Here is a 13,242-nt window from a genome sequence, read left to right as displayed (position 1 = left end):
CAATAGTTATAAATTTGAGTTACTTTTGAGAAAAGTGGTCAAAACCAACTGTAAAGGCATTAGGACATGATTTCCCACCAATGATTTGTGAAGCTGAACCTTACTAAATGCAAAAAGAAATTGCCAAAGCCATGCTTTGTCACTTCCTACTTGGAGGAGGATTAGCCGTAAAATATTCTCAGAGATGGCTCAGAATTGATCACTGTGGAAGTCTGGATAATCTAACAACACTTATGGACAAAATTTATAAAAACAAATCTATTAATGTATATCAAATAAAATAACCACTAGACAGTTACTCATTGAAGAATATATAGTTGAATTTAAACAGACTAAATTAGGGATAGGGAAATTTTAACTTGAGGATATTCCTAATTCTATGGTTCTCATTTCAAAGTATCCCACTATCTTATTCTTAATAATCAAACTCTAAAATCTTACCAAAGTCAGGTTAGCGGCCTATAGTTTCCTGTCTTCTGCCTCTTTCCCTTAAATATGAACATTACAATAGATATTTTCCAGTCTTCTGGGACCCTCCATGACTCCAGGGATGGGCCACCAATGTCTCTACAATTTCCTAAGCTATGTCCTTCAGAACTCTAGGGTGTAGTCTATTCCAACTGTATGATTTATCTGCATTTAGACTTTTTAGCTTCCTCAGCACCTTCTCCTCCTTAGTGATGGCCATTGCACTTACTCCTGACACCCAACTCTCTAGAAGTTGTGTTAGGTTGTTGGTGTCTTCCATTGTGAAAACTGACGCAGAATACTTATTCAGTTCCTCTGCCATTTCTTTGTTGCCCATCACTATTCTCCAGCCTCATTTATCATTGGTTCAATGTCCATGCTTGCCTCTCTCAACTTTTGGATTTTTAAAAAATCACTTGCAACCTTATTTTGTATTACTAGCTAGCTTAATCTCATATTTCATCTTCTCCCCACTCCATTTTGTTTTAATACTTCTCTGCAGGTTAAGTTTCCAAATCCTCTAGCTTCCCACTAATCTTCACCAGGTGGTGTGCTTTTTCTTTTGCTTTTATACAATCATTTATTTCACTTGTTGCCTCGTCCTCAGGATCAATCCTGAATCCTGAAAAGTTCTGTCATTGCTCCAATGTCTTCCCTACTGGTCAACCCTGACCAGCTCCTTCCTCATACCACTGTCGTTATCTTTACTCAGTTGTAATACCTGTACACTGACTGCGTTTAATTACAACACTCAGTCCTGTGTTGATTGTCCCTCCTCCCCCGTTCTCAGTTGTCCCCTTATCTGCTGTGCCTGAATAGGAGAAGCAAAGTTAAAGACATTTGACAATGTTACTTGTTTCAGATTTGTGAATGTCAGCATGCTTAAGTCACAAAGTGTTACACTGCCTGTAAAATAGCTAGGGAAAATGACCTTTATCAGCACAGATGTAAAGTGAAATACCCTTACTGTTGAGTAGACCATTTACTAAAAAAAAAACAAATTAAAATTGGAAATGGAACAAAGCCAGGCAGTCATTTATTTGGGAAGTGAGTGGGTGTACAGTTTATATAGCCTGAACAATATTGTAATTAAAAAAAACAAAATGCTGGAGAAATTTAGCACCTCTGGCAGCATCTTTGGAGACACAAATAGGTAATATTTTGAGTCCTGTAGGACTGTTCCGCAGAACACAATATGAATGCTATTGTATTCATTTATCAACACCTAACATCTCCAATAAATATTTAGAGCAGATGAAATTGACAATAGGTTATAACAGTTAAAAGGAATAAAAGTGACATATCTTAAAACTACACTGGCAATTTGCACATCAACCTTCTAATCGATGGAATAAACAAATCCTAAAAAAGGATGAAGGAAGAGTATGCTAAACTTATCAAAGAAATTGGCAATAAATGTAATATGTGAAAAGTGAGGCCATCTCAGCCTAAGGTGAACTTTCCATTAGTAACAGACTTGAACAAGATTGTAGCAATGAACTTAAAGTAGTGGATGACGAAAAACAACATTTCACCTTGCATTTATTAGCCATGGCAACTAGACTTAGTCTATAAGAGGATGTAAAAAACAATAAATAATAGTGGAAACTTTAATGGAGAAAGGGAAGCTATGGGAATTTGAGCATGCGTTTAGGGACTGATACAATGGTATTTCTTTGTTAGGTACATCTTGCTGAAAGTAGGTTGCATTTCGCTTAAAGCATTCCCAACAATGTTCTATTGGTATCACAAAGAAACTGGCAGGCATTTTTAAGACGCACGTCAAATGATTTGCTGGACTGACATTCTTTAGAATTTGAATCATGAGTGATGGATGAAATAAAACAGCAGTTTAAGATCAGAAATCAGGCTTTGGGATCTTCTAATGTATAAGGTCAGACATTCAGCACAAGTCACAAGTGACAAGAGATAAAGTGTAGAGCTGCATGAACACAGCAGGCCAAGCAGCATCTTAGGAGCACAAAAGCTGATGTTTCAGGCCTAGACCCTTCATCAGGCATTGAATTAAAGTCTTTCATGGAAAGTGCTAGTTGCATCTCAATAAATTGGGCCAGATCCTCAATGAAAGATGATTTTGCATCCAGGGAAGAAACAGACTCTGACTAAACTGGATGGCAGTTACAGCATTCCCTCATTTCATATGATATCATTCCTGTTGTGGCACAGTTGCTGAATGAGCATACACTCACCTTATCCACAACATTCAAATGGCAATAAAACTTGCAACACCATGGTTTCTCCATGTGTCTCTCTCTTCCTTGCAGAAATGTATTAATTAAAACAAAAATCAAGTTCAAATTGATCAAAGATATGAGGCAGATAGAACAAACCTCTCATATTCAGACTGACTACAAAGTAAGAAAGAAAAATTCAATCTTTCACTTTATTTTTGGTGTTTTAACACACATTCTGACATTTGGAGAAATCCAGGACAAACAAGACAATCAGTACCTGGTGTCTCAGTATGAATTGTTGTTCCCTTTGAGATTTGGTACTCGTGATTCTATACCAATGACAGCATTTTCTCCTTCTTCCAGCAAAACATAAATTAATGCAAGTTTATGGCGCCTGGAGGAAAATGCAGGCAGTGGTTTGTAAACTTAATTTGAGATCCTCTAAAGGGCAATTTAATAAGTGCGCATAGATCAGGATCTAACAATCTGAAAATATGTTTTTGAACATTTGTAAAGTGCTGGACAACCATCATACCAATCTTTTAGTCGATGGGGCAGCAAGAAAAACAGAATAACACTGTCGACTTAATTGTTGAGAAGCTGTCAACCAGCCTTTGGAATTTTACTTTGGTTAGTACACCTAAAACTGAAAAGAGCACGACTTTAAAATCATTTGAAATGCACATAATGTAAAATAGGAATAATGAAAATTATAGAGTTCACTTTTATGAACTTGATCCATAAATTACCTTTCTTTGACAACATGATCTAGCTTGTACACAGGTTTATTCTCCTTAAGCCTTTGAACTGTTTCCCACTCAGCCTTTCCATAGGCCTTCCGTAATTTCCGGACAAATACCTAAGAAAACACAACAATGTATTACAGCTTTACGTTCTAAGAGTTTAATAGGCTGAATTACAAAATAATTACGATGTCAGTTTCCTATAAAATTGCGACAGACTGTGCTTAAACCACTACATCATCAACAGTTTCACAAATGAAATAGAATTTGAAGAAAACATCAAAGAAAAAGGAACATTCTTGGATCAGAACTGAAAGAACTGCAGTTGCTGTAAATCAGGAACAAAAGCAGAAGTTGCTGGAAAAGCTCAGCAGTTCTGGCACCATCTGTGAAGAAAAATAATCCGAGTTAACGTATTGGGTCCGGTGACCCTCAGAACTTCCTCAGTTCTGGTGTTAAGCAAAATCTAGTACAACCTGGGATTACAGAAAAGATGAAATCAGAGGCAACAGCTTGTGGTAGGAATTGCAGACAGTACCTTTAATCTTCTCAATGTTTAACTGGAAGGTTTTGCACCTCAAAAATTGGACATTGGACAAAGGTACATTGTGGAAAGCTAATTACCTCTGTGCTAGGACATCAATGCAGAAGTTCTTCGGGGTTGTTATTTTTAAAGCACACTGTTTGGACGTGTTATCACACAGCTGCAGGGCGGATAGGACTTAAATGCAGAGCATCTGGTGTGGATGTAGGGGCACTACCAATGCACGACATCTCAGTTCCAGGGTAGATCTTATTAATCAATATGTTCAGATCTGTCATTACACACCTCGGGAGCAGTTGTGACTTGAAGCAGGACCTCCTGGCTCAGAGGTTGGAACACTACCACTGCACCACAAAAGCCCAATGTTCTATTCTCAAGCATCTTCAGCTGCTTCATCAATGACCTTCCTTCTATCACAAGGTCAGTACGGACACATTTGTTGACAACTGCACAATGTTTAGCATCATGACTCCTCAGATATTTAAGCAGTACATGTCCGTATGCAGCAAAAATCCAGGCAACATTCAGGCTTGGGCTGATAAGTGAGAAGTAAGAAGCACCACACAAATGCCAGACATTTGACTTTCTCCCCATCACAATGTTAGTGCTAATACTGAATCTCCCAATACCACAAAAAGGTATCCGCAGCTGAAAGGTCAGTGAAAGAAAAGATGCAGAGTAGCAAAGACATAAAGCTAACAGAAAGACACACAGAATCTTACAAAAATACAAAAAAGAATTAAGCGAAATTCCAAATTGCTGTAACATACTTTTAGATGGGTCCCAGGAAAAATGAATGAATCTTCAAATTTTTTGGAAAATTTGGGAAGATTGGAGTAGAGGTGTAATAAAAAGTTGAACTGCTTTATAAGTGCTTAACAGCCTGTCACGTTAAGTTAGTACTGTTTGCTTTAAGAATTAAAAAAAAAGTGTAATTCTGCCGCTTAACTTGGTGCTCAGATCTCTTTCTTAAAGAACGTATGACAGGATTGTAACCTTATGATCAGATAGGTAAGAGTGAACTAAATGAGGGGAATCTCACCAAGCTAGAGGAGGGAAAAATAAAGACATTGGAAAGGATAATATGGTTACCCCCGAGGTTGCATTACCCCTCCTCTGCTTCTGCATTATAATCATTGTGAAAGGGAATGCCATCTGTCATCTTCAGAGAGGAATACATGTTTGAAAGTGGGCAATATTTGCAAGACGAGGAGGAGTCAAGAACATATATTTTAAGAAGTTGATGATGGCAACTTTGAAAGGGGTGACAATGCATCTTTGAAAAGGGAATTATTTACACCTCTATCTGGTGGGAGGCCTCTGAATTAATCAGGCTGAACTGCAGTTTATTCCAACTGGGGAGGATGAAATGGGAGCAAGATTTCATGGGCAGGAAGAGATTACATGGGGGAAACTTTAGACAAAATAGAAGAAGACAGTTCAGAGCAGGAGCAGGTTTGTTTTGGTGAGTCAGAGGAAGAGACCGAAATACAATTATAATGAGAAGTATTGATGATCTCTCTACACTTACTATTGCAAAGAGACGTGAAGGAAAAGGGTTTCAAGCAGGCAGGTGCTTGTGAAAAGATGCTGTCAGTTACTATCTGACTTTCAGGATTTTGGCAAAATAGTGAGAAGCTTTGGGAAAAAGAGGATAAAGAATAACAAGTCTTTTGGGAAAAATTACAGATTTCAATTAAAAATGAAGGCTGAAGAAAAATAAACAGAGCTTCTGCAGAGCAAAATATTTTAAACTGGCATTTACAATAAAACTACTGATACTTTAAAACCCTATACGATCTACAGAGCGATCCATCTAAGCCTGAGTGGACACACGGAAGAATGGACAATTAAAAACATAAATTACAGCTGTACTTTTGAACGTGTTTGCCTACTGTTTTCATACCAAGCCTGTACTGACAGATGAGACCAGCCAGCTATCACAGACCCATCAACCGACTATAACATTACAGGGAAGAATCTCTCTACTACAATGATAAAGGTACTGCAGGTTGCAATTTAACTGAAGATAAATGGCACAGAGAAAATCTGTCCTTAGGATGCACAGCATTTTCCAATTAACAAATTTGAAAAAAGGAAACTTAAGTAAGAAAAGTCACGTGCTTTTGAGGTTAACTTCTTCTAAATAACAATTTTTCAACTAAAGACTGAGTCAAAAAATGATTCAGTGAGAAACCAATGCAGCAGCATTGAAATGGGAAAAGTAGAGGGTCACAAATAAATCTTTGAATCTTAACTCTGGCAAGTCTCCATTCAGCTCAACCAACTACGAAACAATCTTATGTCAAGTGTCTATAAAACATGCATATTCCACTCCTTACTGGAGAAGAAATGGATTGAAGAAAGAATCTAAACTTACTTTGTAATCACGAAATTTGTTCACAATAGGCTCATGCAGTAAGAACTTGATATCTTTGATGAGATAGAAAGTGCGTGGAGCTGTTGAACCTTTGTTAACTTTTTTCTTATGTTTAGGTTCATGAGGATAAATACCCTTCAGAATGCATAATCGCCTATTGAAAGAAATAAATAAAGTAAATACGTTGAAACTACTTTGTAGAAATACAAAGAATAAGCAGGAAACAACTTGGCTCAATAACCTGATATTTCTTTGACATCCTTTCATCAACAGTTGTTGAAAGACTGGATCATATCTGTCTACAGAAATCTAGGGCTCCTTTTGCCATCCCAGCATTTTTGCCCTGCATCAAATCTACAGCTCAAACCCATATCCAAATTCACAAAGTTCCATCCATCACACTTAAGACTTATAACTTTCACTGGGTCCTGTTCCGGTAACACAGCTATTTTAACATTTTCCATCCTTGTTTTCAAATTCCTCAAATGATGTCCTTCCCTATTTCTGGGATCTTCTTTTACTCTCCAACGTAAAAATGAAGAAACCCAATTGTAACAACACACATTCTGATGAATCCTGAGCTGTTGTCACATCTCCACACAATCTTCAGAAATACAACTGGATAGAATATGGAAAGATGCCATACAACCCACTGAGTTTGCACTAATCCTCCAAACAGCATCTGATCCAGGATCAGAACCCACACAATCACCCTGCTAATCCACCTAATCTGCACATCCCTAAGCACTACAGGGCAATATAGCATGGCCAATCCACCCAACCTGCACATTTGCGGACTGTGGGAGGAAACCAGTGCACGTGGTGAAAATTCTTGCAGACACAGAGAGAATGTGCAAACTTGACATAATGACCAAAATCTGGAATGGAACCCAGGCTGCTTATGCTGAGAGGCAGAGGTTCTAATCACTGAACCATTGTGCTGTACAGCCCCTCTAAAGTTAAAAAGCAAGCAATGCAAAGACTTTGCACCTCTACTTGCTTCTCCTCTAGAGGCTACACATTACTTTCTGTGGGGTTATGTAATGATTAGATAGAAATTTGCCATTTATGTAATACTCAGCTTTCTGAAAAAAATTCGTCCTGCCAAGTACCTACATGCAGCCTCAAGTCCTTATCATAACAACTTCCTTTCTATCTTTCAGCAACTTGCAAATTTAGCTGTGCTATCACTCCCCATATCTGAAGTCATTGATGTAAATTATGAAAAGTTCATCACATCGTGCTGTAAGAAAGAGTATCACTATGTATAATTGGTTTTCTGTCTGCCAGCCAATCTTCTATTCATGCTAGTATTACCCATGATACGAGCTTATACTTTGTGTAATAACCTTTTATGTGACACCTTGTCAGATGACTTCTGGAAATCAAAATGCATTACCTCTCAAAGTTCCCCTTTATCTATAGCATATGTTACTGTTTCAAAGAACAGTAAATTAGTTAAACTCAATTTCCCCTTCACAAAACCATGCTGACTCTTCCAAACAAAAACAAAAGTTGCTGGGAGAGTTCAGCAAATCTGCAGTATTTGTGAAGAAAACAAAAAGTCAGAGTTAACACTTCTGGTCCTGTGACCCTTCCTCGGTTTAGGTAACTCTCTTTCTCAGAGAAGAGAGCTCAGAAGAGCCAGGAGGAGACATGAGAAGTTGTTGACGGATAGGATCAGGGTAAACCCAAAGGCTTTCTATGGCTATTTAAGGAATAAAAGAATGACAAAAGTAAGATTAGGCCCAATCAAGGATAGTAGTGGTAAGTTGTGTGTGGAGTCAGATGAGATAGGGGAAGCGCTAAATGAATATTTTTCAACAGTATTCACTCTAGAAAACAACAATGTTGTTGAGGAGAATACTGAGATACAGGCTACTAGACTAGGTGGGATTGAGGTTCACAAGGAAGAGGTATTAGAAATCCTTCAGAGGGTGAAGACGGATAAGTCCCCTTGGCCGGATGGGATTTATCCTTGGATCCTCTGGGAAGCCAGGGAAGAGATTGCCGAGCCTTTGGCATTGATCTTTAACTCGGCATTGTCTACAGGAATAGTGCCAGATGACTGGAGGATAGCAAATGTGGTTCCCCTGTTCAAGAAGGGGAGTAGAGACAACCCTGGTAATTATAGACCAGTGAGCCTTACCTCAGTTGTTGGTAAAGTGTTGGAAAAGGTTATAAGGGATAGGATTTATAATCATCTAGAAGAGAGTAAATTGATTAGGGATAGTCAGCACGGTTTTGTGAACGGAAGGTCGTGCCTCACAAACCTTATTGAGTTCTTTGAGAAGGTGACCAAACAGGTAGATGAGAGTAAACTGGTTGATGTGGCGTACATGGATTTCAGCAAGGCGTTCGATAAGGTTCCCCACAATAGGCTATTGTACAAAATGTGGAGGAATGGAATTGGGGGAGACACAGCAGTTTGGATCGGAAATTGGCTTGCTGAAAGAAGACAGAGGGTGGTAGTTGATGGGAAATATTCATCCTGGAGACCAGTTACTCGTGGTGTACCGCAAGGGTCGGTGTTGGGTCCACTGCTGTTTGTCATTTTTATAAATGACCTGGATGAGGGCGTAGAAGGATGGGTTAGTAAATTTGCAGACGACACTAAGGTTGGTGGAGTTGTGGATAGTGACAAAGGATGCTGTAGGTTGCAGAGAAACATAGATAAGCTGCAGAGCTGGGCTGACAGGTGGCAAATGGAGTTTAATGCAGACAAGTGTGAGGTGATGCACTTTGGTAGGAGTAACCGGAAGGCAAAGTACAGGGCTAATGGTAAGATTCTTAGTAGTGTAGATGAGCAGAGAGATCTCGGTGTCCACGTACACAGATCCTTGAAAGTTGCAACCCAGGTTGACAGGGCTGTTAAGGTGGCATACAGTGTTTTAGCTTTTATTAATAGAGGGATCGAGTTCTGGAACCAAGAGGTTATGGTGAAGCTGTACAAAACTCTGGTGCGGCCGCACTTGCAGTATTGTGTACAGTTCTGACCACCACATTATAAGGAGGATGTGGAAGCTTTGGAAAGGGTGCAGAGGAGATTTACTAGGATGTTGCCTGGTATGGAGGGAAGGTCTTACGAGGAAAGGCTGAGAGACTTGAGGCTGTTTTCATGAGAGAGGTTGAGAGGTGACTTAATTGAAACATAAAATAATCAGAGGGTTAGATAGGGTGGATAAGGAGAGCCTTTTTCCTAGGATGGTGACAGCAAGCATGAGGGAGCATAGCTTTAAATTGAGGGGTGAAAGATACAGGTCAGATGTCAGAGGTAGTTTCTTCACTCAGAGTAGTAAGGGAATGGAACGCTTTGCCTGCAACAGTAGTAGATTCGCCAACTTTAGGTACATTTAAGTCATCATTGGATAAGCATATGGACGTACGTGGAATAGTGTAGGTTAGATGGGCTTGAGATCGGTATGACAGGTCGGTACAACATCGAGGGCCGAAGGGCCTGTACTGTGCTGTAATGTTCTATGAAATGTTAACTCTTTTTTTTCCTTCACAGATGCCACCAGACCTATTGAGCTTTTTCAGCAACTTGTTTTTGTTCCTGTTTTATAGCATCTGCAGTTCTTTCAGTTTTTAGTCTGATCCTTCCCAATTACCTTGACTCTATGTGCATAATTACGGCTGCTGTAATGTCTGATATTTGCACCTTCCCCACAACAAAGGTCAAGCTAATTGGCCTATCCTTTTTTTTTCTGCCACACGTCCTTCTTGAATAGTGGGATTATGTTTCCATCTTTCCAGTTCTGGTGTAGCATTTCCAGAATCTAGCAAATCTTGTAAAAAGAACATCAATGCATCTGTTACCTTGGTAGCTACTTCTTTTAAAGACCCTAAAATTGAGCTCATCAGGAAATATTTAACACAATTTTCTTGATAACATTCACCCTCATCTAAATGCATAACTTGCTGGACACATTTAAATAAACGTGATTTTACCTGAAATCTGCAAGACTAAGTTGCAACTTCTTCCTGGCTTTATTTCTAGTAATGTAGTTTGTAGCAGCTCCTCTTTCGTACTGGTGAAAAACAAAGCATTTTAGTTTTCAGCAAAAGAAAAATCTCAATTTTGAGCATCAGTGTAGCAGCTGCACTGTAGACAATATTTCAACTGGGGAAGGACAGAAGCTGTAAGAATGGCACAGCTACTGAGTACGAGGGAAGAGGGCACAGTGGGGGTGGGGTGGGGGGGGGAGGACATGGGTAGGGGTTACTGGTTACTAGGCAATACCGGGGGGGGGGGGGGGAACAGTTACTAGTTACCAGGCAATGGGAGGAGAGGGGCGGTTTATTAGACTAGCTTGCTGGGTCCAGGCCCGAGGCTGCCATCGTAAAAAGTCACATTCGTAATGCTGCCGAATCGCTCAAGACAAAGCGGACGGCAGAACTGTAAGAGATTTTTACATAATCATTCCCGGCCGGTTACCCTCTCCTCCCAAGCCCCGCACCTTCTTTTTCTCCAGTCCACCCATCTCCAACAACCCCTCCGCACATGGACAACTTTGAAAGACCCCCAGGACGTCGTCACAGAGTTGGCTATCCCACGCCGTACTAAATAGGCACAAGTTCCGCATTCAGAAATAACGTTGCAAATTTACATAATCAACTTTTTTTCATATAAAAATGAAACAATGTATTGAGAAGTCAGAGCTTTCAGGAATTAATTACAGGCATTTCATGGATGCCTGAGTATGTCCCATTGGGTGCATGCCCAGTTTCAGGGAGGGGGCGGAGTCTGTTTTTTTCTCTGTGGAGTATGTCATGTAGTTGAGATATTCAAAATGGTGCAGTAATTCATTAAAGCAGATGGACAGACCTTATTTTCTCTGGTGGGGAAATATATAATTTAATGGTTATTTAATGAACCCTGTGGGTAGCTTCTTCTGTCATAGGGGGTTTCTCAGGGCAGTGTCCTAGACGCAACCAAGTCCAGCTGCTTCACTAATGACCTTCCCTCCATCATAAAGTTAAAAGTTGAGATGTTCACCAATCGGTGCACAGTGTTCAGCGCCATTTGCGACTCCTTAGATGCTGAATGTTCAAATACAAGAAAATCTGGCCCTATCCAGATTTGGGCAAGTGACATTTGTGCCACACAAATGCAAGAAAATGACCATTGCCAATTAGAAATGATCCAACCCACCAACCTTTGATGGTATTGCTGCCACTAAATCCCCAACTATCAACATCCTGGGGGTTACTATTGACCAGAAACTCAACTGGATTGGCCACATAAACACATTGGGGCTCAAGAGCAGGTCAGAAGCTCAGAGTTCTGCGGCGAGTAACTCATCTCTTGACTCATCAATGTGTGTCTACTGTTTCCAAAAAGGTATTCTACCAATCAAACAATTGATCAGCAGAGTTGGGGTCATTGGTGTCACGCTAATGGAACTGTTATCAGGAGACAGTAGGAACTGCAGATGATGGAGAATCTGAGATAACAAGGTGTAGAGCTGGATGAACACAGCAGGCCAAGCAGCATCACAGGAGCAGGATTGGCTTGCTGTGTTTATCCAGCTCTACACCTTGTTATCTCTGAACTGTTGTCAGGATTTGGTGATATAAATTGTCCATATACCTGCTTGTCATACTTTCAGGGGTAAGGATGCTGATTTGTTACTGAAAATCCCTATTCTATCCCCGTACTCCCTTTTTAAAATATTTATTCATGGAATTAGATGTCATTGGCTGGGCTAGCATTTATTTCCCATCTCTAACTGCCCTGGAGAAGCTGGTGGTGAGCTGCAATCGTTGATGCATAGTGATACCTGTAATGATATTACAATGGAACAGTGAAAGAGTTCCCACGTCTTCACAGTGTGTTGCTTGGAAGGGAATTTGCAGGTGGTGCTGTTCCCACATATCTTGCTGCCCTTTTCCTTCCTGGTGATAGAGGTCATAGATTTGGAAGGTGCTATTGGGAAAGTATTGATAAGTTACTGCAGTGTATCTTGCAGGTGGCACATACTGCTGTGCATTAGGTGGTGAAGGGAGTGAATGTTGAAGGTGGGTTGGGCACTAGTATTGCAGGCTGCTACGTGCTGATTAGCATTAAGCTTCTTAAATTTGGTTGAAGCTGCACTCATCCAAAAAAGTGGAGAGTGTGCCATCACACTGTTGACTTGCGTCATACAGTTAGTAGACAGGCTTTGGAAAGGCAGGAGGTAAGTCGTTCATCATAGAATTCCTAACCACTGACCTCCCCTTGTAGATACAGTATTTATATGGCTGGGCTAATTCAGTTTCTGGTCAAGGGTAACCCTAAAAATGTTGATAGGAATTCAGTATTGGTAGTGTCATTGAACATCAGGAAGTGATGATCATTGCCTAGCACTTGTATGGCATAAGTGTTACTTTCCACTCATCAACCCAAGCCTAGATGTTGTCCAGGTGTTGCTGCACATGGACACAAACTGCTTCGATACCTGAGAAGTCACATTCGATATAATTTGTTGAGCGTTCTAAATTAACTCTCAACTGTTGTCTAGAATGACAAAGCAAACCACTCTATTCAAAAGTAATTGGGAACGCATATCAAGAGAGCAGACCCCCTTAAGGATCAAAGAGATTGTCTTTGTGTTGACCCTCAGGAGATGGGAGAGATAATAAATGAATATTTTGCATCTGTTTTTACTGTGGAGAAAGAAATGAAGCTGGAGAACTCAGGAAAATAAATGTTAATGTTTTGAAAACAGTTTACATTACAAAAGAGGAACTCTTGGAGGTCTTACAAAATATAAAGATGGATAAATCTCCAGGATCTTATCTAGTAAATCCTAGGACTTTTTGGGACATTAGAGAAGAAATTATTGGGCCCCTAGGAGAAATATTTGTATCATCTGTAACTGACTGGAAAGTGGTTAATGTTGTGCCTCTGCTGAAGAAAGGGTGTAAGGA

General features: G+C 39.9%; 1 protein-coding gene across 1 annotated transcript in view; it reads right to left on the bottom strand.

Moving 5' to 3' along the window:
* The window catches only part of pes (pescadillo), a 38,109-nt gene extending 27,212 nt beyond the window's left edge, over positions 1–10,897 (bottom strand). The window contains exons 1-4 of the mRNA XM_048556287.1: positions 10,791–10,897; positions 10,282–10,361; positions 6,331–6,484; positions 3,413–3,522 (exon numbers count right to left, since the gene is read on the bottom strand). Of these exons, the coding sequence (XP_048412244.1) occupies positions 3,413–3,522; positions 6,331–6,484; positions 10,282–10,361; positions 10,791–10,814 (368 nt within the window). The 5' untranslated portion in view covers positions 10,815–10,897. The remainder of the gene's footprint in view (positions 1–3,412; positions 3,523–6,330; positions 6,485–10,281; positions 10,362–10,790) is intronic.
* Between the last annotated feature and the right edge of the window lie 2,345 nt (positions 10,898–13,242).

The sequence above is a fragment of the Stegostoma tigrinum genome, chromosome 26 (assembly GCF_030684315.1).
Source record: "Stegostoma tigrinum isolate sSteTig4 chromosome 26, sSteTig4.hap1, whole genome shotgun sequence".
Lineage (NCBI taxonomy): Eukaryota > Metazoa > Chordata > Chondrichthyes > Orectolobiformes > Stegostomatidae > Stegostoma > Stegostoma tigrinum.
The sequence above is the reverse complement of the archived record's forward strand: the minus strand, read 5'-3'. Positions and strand labels throughout refer to the sequence as shown.